This window comes from Triturus cristatus, chromosome 12, assembly GCF_964204655.1.
Source record: "Triturus cristatus chromosome 12, aTriCri1.1, whole genome shotgun sequence".
In the NCBI taxonomy this organism is placed as follows: domain Eukaryota; kingdom Metazoa; phylum Chordata; class Amphibia; order Caudata; family Salamandridae; genus Triturus; species Triturus cristatus.
The window spans coordinates 419,289,902-419,302,817 of NC_140595.1; the positions used below are offsets into that span (position 1 = coordinate 419,289,902).

Sequence of the window (12,916 nt, forward strand, 5' to 3'; positions counted from 1 at the left end):
GACGCAAAAGTGGTGCAAGGGGCTCATAAATCTGCCCCTATGTCTTTATCCATACACTGACTGTAATGACTGGGTTATTATTGTTTGCCCTACTTATCCCAAGTACATATACATATACATTTATTTTTTCCCTTTTTCTTTTCCAAGTATATATTTCCTTCCAACCACCTTGTTCTCCCCTGTTTTTTCTTCCTTTTTTCCCAACTTCCACCTTCACTCTCAATTCACCAAACCTCCCGCTCCCACAACATCCCTGCACTATCCACCCCTGCTTACCTTACGGAACTCTGCCTCACAGGCATCACTGACCACTCTACCTTCACCGTTTCCGTTTTCCATACTCACCTCTGTGTCACCTAAGTCTTGTGTCATGTATATATGCATGTTTGTTTCTGTACATATATTTATGTATTCAATATTGAAATTTACAGCCCTGAGGAAGTTTGTTGTAATGAACGAAACGCGTTGGCTGACAATTTCCTGAAATTGGATTTTTTTGCAATAAAAGACTGCTTAAGAAAACCTAAGAAAGACTATAAAAGACTTGTTGAAAAACAACTTTGTCTATACATCAGGTGGTGCACCACTCCATATCTTGGGTGTAATATATAGATGGTAATCATCTCCAACAGCTATATTTTTTTAAGCTGAGATCAGCCAACTTATAAGAGTGGCCGGATAGTATGTTGTTAGAGGTATACAACCTTTACAACGCAACTTTTACAACGCACTACACTTACAACACATTTTTTACAACGCAACATCCACTACAACGCATTCCATTACAACGCAGGACACTACAATGCATTTTTAAAAACTACCTTTACAACGCATTCCATTACAACGCATACTACCTTTACAACGCATACCATTACAAAGCATAATATTACATTAAAACCCCTACACTATCCAACACTTACCCTACTGTTGCACCCCCTGGAGTTAGAATAGTAATTTTCACCCCTATTATATCCAACACTTGCCCTACTGTTGCACCCCCTGGAGTTAGAATAGTAATTTTTACCCCTATACTATCCAACACTTGCCCTACTGTTGCACCCCCTGGAGTTAGAATAGTAATTTATACCCCTATACTATCCAACACTTGCCCTACTGTTGCACCCCCTGGAGGTAGAATAGTAATGTTTACCCCTATACTATCCAACACTTACCCTACTGTTGCACCCCCTGGAGTAAGAATAGTAATTTTTACCCCTATACTATCCAACACTTGCCCTACTGTTGCACCCCCTGGAGTTAGAATAGTAATTTTTACCCCTATACTATCCAACACTTACCCTACTGTTGCACCCCCTGGAGTTAGAATAGTAATTTTTACCCCTATACTATCCAACACTTGCCCTACCGTTGCACCCCCTGGAGTTAGAATAGTAATTTTTACCCCTATACTATCCAACACTTGCCCTACTGTTGCACCCCCTGGAGTTAGAATAGTAATTTTTACCCCTATACTATCCAACACTTGCCCTACTGTTGCACCCCCTGGAGTTAGAATAGTAATTTTTACCCCTATACTATCCAACACTTGCCCTACTGTTGCACCCCCTGGAGTTAGAAATAGTAATTTTTACTCCTATACTATCCAACACTTGCCCTACTGTTGCACCCCCTGGAGTTAGAATAGTAATTTTTACACCTATACTATCCAACACTTTCCTACTGTTGCACCCCCTGGAGTAAGAATAGTAATTTATACCCCTATACTATCCAATACTTACCTTAAATGCAATGTAATATTATGCGTTGTAATGGTATGCGTTGTAAAGGTAGTATGCGTTGTAATGGAATGCGTTGTAAAGGTAGTTTTTAAAAATGCGTTGTAGTGTCCTGCGTTGTAATGGAATGCGTTGTAGTGGATGTTGCGTTGTAAAAAATGCGTTGTAAAGGTATGCGTTGTAATAGCATGCGTTGTAACGTCATACATCCTTCTTAGACAAGAAAGGGTTATCCCTCCCTCCTCTGGAGATAAAGAAAGTACTAACAATTTGGCCCTAGGTCGCTTTGACTTCCATATAAAAGACTGAATTTCGCCTTCGAGGGCTCCAAAAAAAGCCTTTGTTAGCTTAATTGGTACATTTGAAAATGCAAACAGAAATTGTGGTAATAAATTTATTTTTATAAGAGATGTGAGGCCGATGATTGGAGAAGAAATTTAGTTCCAATGATTAAGTAATGCACAAACTTTAATTAATAAAGGAGCATAATTTAGCACATATAAATCACTATAATTTGTAGGTACCTTAATCTCAATAGAGCTAATTGGACATGTACCTGAAAAAGACGGTTGCATAACAAATGGTAATATCGCAGGGAAACTATTAAAATTAGAGCTTTAGATTTTACTTGATTAATTTTATAGCCCCCTATGGCCCTGAATTCAGAAATCCTATTTAAAAGCATGTCAAACATTATACTTTTCTGCCTTTAAATACAAAACCATATCATCCGCATATAGCTTAAGTTTTGACGTAGCCCTAAAAGGTGGTTTAATGGATCAATTCGAAAAAAGAGCACATGCCAAAGGTTCTATAAATAGAGCGAACAATGTGAGTGACATCGGGCATCCCTGAAGAGTACCACAACTAATATTTATGTCTCCCGCTGAAATATTATTCATCATCATAGTTGCCTTAGCCCCTGAATATAATGTTTGTAACATCGACAAAAAAATAGCTGGAAAAGCAAGTTTATGAAGTATTGCAAAAAGTACTCTCCACTACACTAAATCAAACGCTTTCTCAGCATTTAGCATAATGGCAGTGGTTTTAATTTGCTCCATTGAAAAAAAGATCTGTAGCTTGAAATAAAAAATTGAGTTTGAAGTTATCAATCTCCCTGGCACAAAGCCATTCTGATCTTGATGAACAATAATTTGCGCTACAGCTGCAACTCTTTTGGCCATAATTTTGGTAAACAGTTTATAATCAGTATTAAAGAGACTAATAGGGTTGTACGAATTTGGATCAAGTTCAGGCTTCTCCTTTTTTAGAAAGCTGATCACCATGGACTCTGAGAATGAACTGGGGACACTATCCTTGCAAAATCTGACTAAATAAACACACCAAAAAAGGTGCTAACTGTTAATAAAATGTTTTATAAAATTTGGCTGGCAATCCGTCTTTACCATAAGCTTTGCCATTGGGAAGGGATTTAATAGTGTGTTTTACCTCAAATAAAGTAATGGCCACTTTGATTGAATCCGCCTGGGCTTCTGTTAGGGTTGGGACTTTAATGTCTGCGAGCCATCGTTCTATTATCTCCTGTGATCTTCCTATATTTAGAATTTCAAGACTACCAAAAGTAGTAGTAGAACGCACCAGTTATATTTGGCAAGAATATAGGATTCCATATGAAGTTAAAGGCATGTGTAGGTTTAGGTTTGAGCTTGGGGCGCTCTATACTAACACGTTGGGCAAATATTGGATTTCGTACTTGCAGTGATTTTTTTCACAATAATTGTTTTATTTCTTGGCAAAAACGTATTCGCGAACATAGATCATTGGATCAAACACTATTTTTTAGCTGTACTCAAATTAAACATGTTTGTTTGTGTCATTCGGTTGAGCCGAACATTACTTTTGAGAAAATAGGACAAACTTTTTTCATTTCACGGCTCAGGGGAAACAGCAACTGGTACAGACTTCGGCATCAACATTCAGGATTTAAATTAATATCGAAGCACATTAACACCATAAGTAATATTTCAGGTTGTAGTATCAGAAAGGCACAGTGGAATTATTATAATTGTTTGTATAGAAAAGCTATCCGAGCGGCCAGTTTTAAGAGTATGAGCTTCTATTGTAAATGGATGCTCTACTATACCCCTGCAAATTTTTTAAAAATGTACCACGCTGCTAATCACTCTTGCTTTAGATGTAGATCGCAGCCCAGACTAGCTTCATATGATATTCACCTGTCCTAAATTTAATGAGTTCTGGACAAGGATCTTTTCCAAAATATGTAATTGAGCAGAAAGAGTGATTCCAACTGATCCGATGGCGTCCCGTCATGTGCTCATAATTTGACTACTGAATTGAATTGGCTTTGTTTTATAGCATCTTTGGTTGCCAAGTCATTGATTTTGGCAAATTGGAAGTCGATTAAAATAACAACCATGAATCACTGCTGTAATAAGATGGATAAAGTGTATCGCCAGGTTTCTCTATGCAAAGAGAGTGAATGCTATTAGGTGTTTTAACAAAATTTGGTCTAGCTGGCAGAGGGCGTCTGGTTTAAAGTAAAGAAGCTATGACATAAGTGCTGCTGTGTATAATATTTTAATGATCCAATAGTTCAGTTTTTATAGTGTGGCCAAAGATATGTATTGAGACATCTTATGAATAATTATTTTTGATTATTTGACATTTGAAAATGCTTTATTGCTAAGTATTTTAATATTTTTTGATTATTTAGAAGAAACATTCTCATGAGTTATCAGGCCTGGGCGTAGTTCGCGTAGTTTTGCCACGCGGAACTCCACGAAGTGACAAAAACTCCATGGAGTTCCACAAGTGGCTGAGTGCAGTGTGAACTGCCATTCGCGCTGATCTTCCTGCCCCTCAGGAAGAAATTCTCCCTAAGCGGCAGTTTGCGCTCGCAAATTTACCATTCACAAGCAGGGAAAAGTTTCCCTGCACTACGCGAAGCAGTGTTTTCTGCACTCCCGAGCTCCGTGGACTGCAGAAAACTCTGCAAACTCCGTGAATAGAGCAGAGTTCACTGCCAAGGCCTGGCATTATTAACTACATGCTGTTCCAAGGATGTTTAATAATTAATATGTATTAGGAATAATATGTATGAACCAGTAATAGGAATTATGTATTTTGAGATGAGAATGATGTTGCTGTTTTTTTTCCAATAAAAAAAAATATTTTGAGGAATTTAAAAACAAAAAAACTCATATCTGGCAACCAGATGTTTTGTGACTACAGCATGTTTTCAGTAGGTTGGGAAATTATTCTTCTCCCACTATTTAATTATGTCCTGCGCATGTGATACTAAACACACAGTGGGCAACAGATGGGAATGCAGGAGCAAAAGTGATATAAAACAGTTGCCAAGGACCACACAGCTTGGTCAAGCGGGGAAGCAAGGATCGATCTAAAGTTTTCTGATACCACATTGTGCACTTTAAAACAGCCACTAAATATAACAACACCTCCAAACTCCCTGACCACCAACCTGCCGGCATCAGGGCGGCCCTCCATCACACCATGACCAAACATTTTTTGCCGATGGGAAAATATTTGCGAGTGGCCATGGTCTGTTGTAATTGTGATTACATGCAAATTGTATGAATTAGACGCACAGCTGTTAAAACTTGACATGGCAAAAGGTTGGGGAAATGCCGGTGAATCACAGGATTGTGTGTCGGGGATTCGTTTTGTGAAGGTGATACAAGAAAATAGAAGTGTTACAGAAGTAACTTTTTTTATTAGAAAGTCTTTTAATATATTTGTTGCACACCACTTGCTGCTTCCTGTCCATGTGGGATCTTTTGAAAGCTTGTGTGTCACTCAGTCCTCCTTGTAAATTTCCTAGTACACCCAACTCAACCACTTGCGCAGTCTGAATGCCAGGGAAAAGCTGCATCACAGAAGGTGAAACACACAATGCAGATTTATAGACGAGTTTAGAGTAATGGATGCTAATAAAGAATCACATGGGCACATGCCTGTTTGGCCTAAACTGGAATCCCAGGTAACTATTTGGTCACTTTTCCTATTTTAGTCCCCGGAACAGTCACATACATTGTTCGTAACTCTTAGAGCCTTTGCTAAAGATCTTGCTTCAATTGCAGGTTTGCAGTCGTAAGGTATTTGGATTTGAATGGTTAGACGTGAGTACCCACAAAGAAAAGGTAATTATGTTCATGTTCCTAGTTGCATTTTGGGGTTCCTGGGTAAAGAGATTCACAATCTGCACCCTTTTTCTTTTGTAGGTTTTTGAGACCCTACTATGGATACAGCTGCACAGTCAGACGTGAGTTCAGGCAGAACAAACAGGTAACTGTTTTATAGAGTTAAACTGTGGTGCACTTTGTACATTGTAGTATAACAACATACTTTTCCCATGCTTTCCTCTGTTTCAGGTGTCGCAGACAGAACCACACACATATTTGAATGGCCATACGTGAATACAAGCAGAACAAACAGGTAATTGTCTGGTGGAGGTTAGCAGTAGTGCACCTTGCACATTGTAATATTAGAACATACAGTTCCCATGTTTTCTTCTGTTGCAGGTTTCGCAGACAGTACCACACACACACAATTTAACGGGCATACGTGAGTACAAGACAACAATGGGCAATTCTTTTACTAGAGTTCCCTTGTGGTGCATATTGTATATTGCTGTATCACAATGTGCTGTAACAATCTTTACTTCTATTGCAAGCTGTATGGACAGTGCTACATTTAAGTTTGGAAGGGCATGTCAGAGAACAGAAAAACCCAGGTAAATACACTCTACATTTTGCCAGTGATGCCTCAGTACTGTGTGAACGATTGCATTCATGAGCATAGGCACCAACTTTAGCCATGCTCCGCTATTTTGTAGGCTTTGTGGCAAAGCAGGCTAAAACCGGATATCACAAAGCTATAACTTCTGCAGAGTGTGGTGCCTCACCACAAAGGAAGAAATGTTGCCTTGTATTCAAGGAAGAGTTGATGAAAGAAATTGTGGAGGCTGAGACACATAAGTAACGAAGCAAGGTTCATGTGCAACTCAGGAAACTATTTCAATACAGTCCAGACATGGGCTTGATTTGTAAAGCGTATGCCAAAGCCAAGACTGCTGTGGACTTTTCTACAGGGAAGAAATAGAGTGATGGCTGGAAACTGGATAACATGAAATGTCATCTAATAAGCAAAGTTCATGAGTTTGCTTTAGTGATAGTGAGAAACTGAGAAACAAAAGTGCTGCTGCCAGGATTGATTATGGAGTGTGAGCAATCCTGACAGACACTGACACCAACAAATCGGGCAGAATAGAAGTGGTTGAACAATAAAGATCCCTGCCTGAGGAGATAAGATTCTTATCAACAATGTATTGCAGGCGTTCAAGATGAATACTTCAATATTGTATGTCTAAGACATCTATGGCCACCTAGCTTTGCATGTGAAGATACCAGACGTCTGGAGGAGCAAGAACTATGCCTTGGAGTTTTTTGATTTTTGAGGCCATCAATACACTGTAAAGCTATGGCAGAACTTCACAACACTCTGTATCACACATTGATAATTGATGAGGGCACAGATATTTCTGTTATAAAAATGCTTATTCTGTACTTCAAGTTCCAACCTGTAACATCAACAGAGCTAAAAACACAGTACGTGGGCATAGCGAAGCTGACTAGTTGTAATGCTGAAACTATCACTACTGCTATGAAAGAATTCTACTCTGCCAGTGAGTAGGACCTTATGAAAATGGTCATGTTGACATCCTATGGGGTGTCTGTAATGCTGGGCAAGAATGATGGTGTTGCTACTCGCCTTCAACAATCCATTCTTCATCTAGTTGAGCAGCATTGTGTCACCCATCAAGATGATTTGGGAGTTGATGATGCCTGGAAGAGGATTCCGATGATTAAAGAGATGGAGACATTGAGAACTGTCTACACTGTGATATGAATCTCTCGTGTGTTAGGACTACAATGTATGATTCTTTTAAATATATATGTTTTTAGCTCCACTTGTGCTTTATTTTTATTGCAAATTTGTATTTATGTCTTTTTATGGTTTTTTACCGATATTAAAAGCTTTTTGACTGACTGACTGACTATTGACCTTAAACTCCTAGAGAAATGTGATGAATATCCCTTGTACGTTGCTTCAAATGCCTTACGATATAATGCACTTGTAATAAGGCAGACATGCTATCCATCACTTTTGTTAATGGAATAACACATACATAACATCCTATATAAGCTGTTAAGGTCCCTGAATGCAGTTTTGTGCACTGGGATCCCATAACAAATATAGAGGATGTCCGGTTCATCATATTAAAAGGGACATTGACTATAATGCACTTGTAAGAGGTAAATAGGAAAAATGTCAAGTTTCTGACAGAGTTCCCTGTCCGCCAAACTCTAAATAGGACCCTAAGTGTAAAATAAGGTTTCTGTCCAGAATCTGGAAATTACTATTGGTAGGTTGGCATAAGCGGCAAGTCTTTCCTCAGAGAATTGTGCTTAAATAGAACAAGGAAAACAACACTAGAGTTGGGGAATAAAGAGGATGTGCAAGAAAACAGGGCATTTTGCTGATGCCCCCACTTTCTGCCCCTATTTGGATCAGTAGATGCAGGTTTTCAAATCCTACAGACCACTGGAGCCTGCTACACAGGCCCCAGTGGCAGTGCTCTTGTTCCAAAAATGTTATGTATGAATTGGTAACCCTAATTGGCAAAGACTTTACCCCCTTATAAGTTCCAATTATGTGATATCTGGGTTACCCAAGGCATATGAGATGAAAGGGTCCCCAGGGCTGCAACACGGTTTTGTGCCACCGTGAGTGCCCAGAAGGCAGGGTCCATTATATCAAAGGTGAGGACATTTAAGTGCAAGCTTATATGTCCCTATAATGCCGTTCCCTATAAGCTGTAGCAGTCCATAGGGTAACATTAGCTGCCAACTGGCATTCTCGATGTTGGCAGCTCCATTATGGTATCACCAAAATATGTCATGTTGGTATTAAACAATGTGCCTTCTCACACTTGACACAAATCTTGTGTTCTGTGTGATGTGGCATGCACCCAGGTTGCTACATTAGAGGTTGCCCACCTGGTTACCCCAGGTTCTCTGTTCTCTGGCTGACAGTCTGCACTTTCCATGGTTACTGCTGCCAAGACAGCATTCTGACCTCCTGACAGTCAGTGTGATCACTCTCAGGAGTCAGGGACAAAGGTTTGCACAGGAAGGAGGTCACACCTCCCTTTTCCCAAGCAGGCTAGTGAAGTAGCACACCAAGAAGGGGAGCTTCAAAGGCTGTACCACCTCTGATCTCAATCAGGGCTGACTCCAAGTGGAAAAAATAGCCCTCCACTTGCCCGAGGCACATTTGCACCTGTACAGGCAGGAAAATAGTCAAGGAGGTGTGCATGCCCAGAAGGCTAGTTGCAACTCCAGGATGAGCTACCTGGTCTGTACACTAAAATTAGATTTCTGCCATCTTTAGAAGTAGCAGAATAGAGAATTATGGGTAGAAAAGGTGACTCACACCCCTAGTTGTGGTCACCTCAGTGACAAACTATCTGCAGAGACAAGTTGCCCATTGTCTACAACCGCCCACACCCCTAACTTCCATAAATCTAGGATTTAAGGAACCCCCTACCACCTCAGATCTGATCCAACTTGCATTAAAGAGAACACACGAGGGTCCCAAATCACTGATAACAGGAACTTGCACAAACAAAGAGAAGGAGACTCTGGACCTGTTGCATCTGTACTTGGAAATGTATGAACAAGGCTCGTCAGAGGCTAAAAGTCAGTTCCCCCAGACTGAGGGACCTCTAAGAGAGCCAGAAGCAAACCAAGACTCCCTTCGACTAGTAGGATTAGTCCCCTGCAGACTGCTGGTAAAACAACGCTTCGGATCCAGAGAATCGCTGGCCATTGGCCCTCCGAGGGTTGGAAAAAAGCAGATGGTCCAGTGCATTGTGGTAACTGTAGTCCTGCCTTCCATAAAGTTTCAGGCCACTACCTTGTTTCTCTGGACTTCCAGACGTCAAAGAAGCTTCCTGCTGAGATTACTTTTACCAAGGCTTGATGGTTGATAGCCGAGCAACTGACCTCTTCACTTGATGCTGCGCCTAGAGGACACTCGATAAGACTTTTGTCCAATGTCAGCACGTATGTGGTTGTCAAGATTTTGCACCCTGTTCTCCCGCAGCACCATTTCAGCAGTAAAAGTAGATCTCCTTCTGTTCAGCACCAGGGATAGCCAGGACAGCTCTGCACCCACGCTCCACAGGCCAGGTAAAATGTATCTGACTGTCGTGGCTTGGTCCTGGGACCCACTCACCTTTACCTTCCAAGGGTACAACACAACTCGATCTGCAAGTGACCAATTGTTACTAATGATTGTTCTCATTGACCGCAATGTTAAACGTTCACTGTATTATTTTGCATTGAGTTTCTATTACTTCTAAAATCTATAACTCTTGTTGTATGTATGCAATTTTGTTCACTTTGGTGCCTCAATTAAGATTAAAATACACTCTGTTTATATAAATTGGTGTCATATTTCTCTTGAGCCATGTCAATTACTTATCGTCCATGTTGGTACTCTAAAATGCTTTACAAATGTCCCTCTAGTACAACCTGACTGCTCTTTGCTACACTGCCAGGACTGCGAAAAGGAGTTATTAGCATGAATCCAAGGATCATCTTTAGGGTATTGTGATAGTATTACATGGTGAAGTCTAACCCCCACACCACATAATACTCCACTTTTCTACAGGATGAAATTCCAACATGTATTTGTATTTAAAAAGAAAGTAATGACATTCTTAAAATAAGTAAATCAGATGTAGGGACCAGGAGATAGCAAAACAAAAGTTGGGATGCATTTTAATCTGAAGAGTACAAAAATGTGATTGAAGGAATGCTGGAATTAATGTCTGCCCCTGGTAATTACTCAGTGGCTCATCCCAGTCATTTGTCATTTTGCACATCATGCAACCTCGTTTGGCCCAACCATATGCAAATCAGTCTTGAGTCTGCTACAGTAAGAAGAGGCCAGTCCAAATTGCCTTGCCAGGTCATCCCTAAATCAGAACACAAGCAATCCAAGACCGTTTTCACCCTTATTAGGGCTTATCAGTCGGGTATAGCTTGGTTCCAGTGCAACTGTGTACACAGGTTCCACGTCTGGCTATAGCAGTCCCACTTAGGGCACTGCACTGAATTATACTAAAAAATGATGGATAGAATGCTTGAATTAGTCTCAGCCACTGGTTATCACTTGGCTGCATCTGGTCCATCGCTATTTTGCACACCATACCACTTCAGTTTGAACCCAGTCACATGAAAAGCAGTCTGGACCCTGCACCAACAGGACCAGTTCTGCCCAAACAGCCAGGCCAGGTCCTCCCTGAACTGGAGCACAAACAACCCAGGACCGTTTTCTCCCTCATAAGAACTCATCAGCCGGGTATAGGTTGGTTCAAGTGGCACATTATGCACGGAACCCACGCACACTTTAGTGAATTTTAATCACAGGCACTGTTTGGATGTAACATTTTAAACATATCAATGAGCTGCTGTAATTTTAGAAATAAAAGTGTCATGTTTAGAGTGGGGTTACACAACTGTACAGTTTTAATGGTCTATGTAGGTGTTCTTTTAGTTTAGAAAAGAAAGGGAACACCGTTCTCATGGCAAATAACCAGAGGGGTTTCAGGGACATGAAGTCCAAATCAAAATGTGCAGTACGAGGTAAGGTAGTAGATTGAGGAAGAATATGAGGAAGCTAGTGCAGAGCAACCCAAGGAAGAGATCAGATGGAAGCCGGCAGGATGACAGTGCCTCCACTTGTTTCTGGAGATGGCTTTAAGAACAAATACAAATAAAATAGCAGGCTGAGCACTACAGGTCCATTTTCTGATCAGACCTGTTGTCAAGTTATTGAATAGTGGACACACTATTACTTTTACACTGTCCACCTGTTTCCATACTTGGTTATATATGATTTATTTTTTGGATATGACACCTGCTGCAAAGTCGACAGAAACCTGCAGCTTATGCAAACTTGAAGGCAAATAGGACGACAATCATTGTATTAGCTTTTGTGCTCTGTCAATGCTTTCATCAATACTTACTTGATGCACTCATTAAGATAACAAACTAGTTATTACACTAAATTAATTTAATTTAGTAAATATGGTTTGCTACTTTAGTCACAGTGGCCACAATTCATGTTTTCCCACTGAGGAAAGAAATTCCGTGAATAACATCAGGAATACATTGATTCGTAAAAAGAAATCGACAAATGATCTTACCAATACCCAGAATTGTTTTTGTCTTTCAGTACTAGTGATGAACATGCTCGTGGTAACTGGGGATTCCTGGATCAAGTGGCTGCTCTGCAATGGATCCAGGAGAACATTGAAGCTTTTGGAGGGGATCCGATGTCTGTCACCATATTTGGAGAATCTGCAGGAGGATTCAGTGTTTCTGCATTGGCAAGTGTATTTGCCTAAACTCAATTCATAGGTTGTGTCTTCACCATATTAACCTGCTTAATTTCAGGTGCTCTCTAATATATATATTTTTTTAAATCACAGCTGTAAAAATTAATGTTTTGATTTGTTGTTGTGTGATAACGGAAAATCATCCCGTTTGTGTAAGGACTGCTAAAGCCAGTGGAAAATGCGATAAAAGAAGTTCCATATTTGGAGAATCTGCTGGCGTAGTCAGCCTTTCTGTTTTGGCAAGTATTTTTGGTGAAACTCGGTTGATTAGTTTTTGTACCCAACTCAAAAATGATACTTTATCTCAGATGCTCAATAGTATTTACACTTTTATGTTGCATCTGTAAAGAAAAACCATGAGAAAGAAAACGCTTAATCATTGGCAAATTATAACACACTGCTGTATAAGAAAGGATTGATGAATATGATCAACAGATATAAGGCCCAACTTTGCATTTACCAATACCTATCCAGATAATATACAATTTAGTATTATAGACCATGGATCTAGCCAAATGTTCATTCAGTTATTTAATGAAATATATCAGTTTTGAAACCCCCATGGACTTTTTAAAAAACTGTGCTGGAACTCCAAAGGCATGATTTATCCTATGAAACTATTGTTTTATTTAAACCATTATTTTCTTGGACGATACTTTGCCTTTGAGTTAAAAAGCCAGTCATATAATTCTGGAGGTATCATATG

At 39.9% G+C, this 12,916-nt stretch overlaps 1 protein-coding gene across 2 annotated transcripts in view; it reads left to right on the plus strand.

Annotated features, from left to right (window-relative positions):
• LOC146776042 (fatty acyl-CoA hydrolase precursor, medium chain-like) overlaps positions 1 to 12,916 on the plus strand; it is a 762,376-nt gene that overhangs the window by 255,442 nt on the left and 494,018 nt on the right. For both annotated transcript variants that reach the window (XM_085639201.1, XM_085639202.1), the window contains one exon: positions 12,048 to 12,201. In XM_085639201.1, the coding sequence (XP_085495327.1) occupies positions 12,048 to 12,201 (154 nt within the window). The remainder of the gene's footprint in view (positions 1 to 12,047; positions 12,202 to 12,916) is intronic.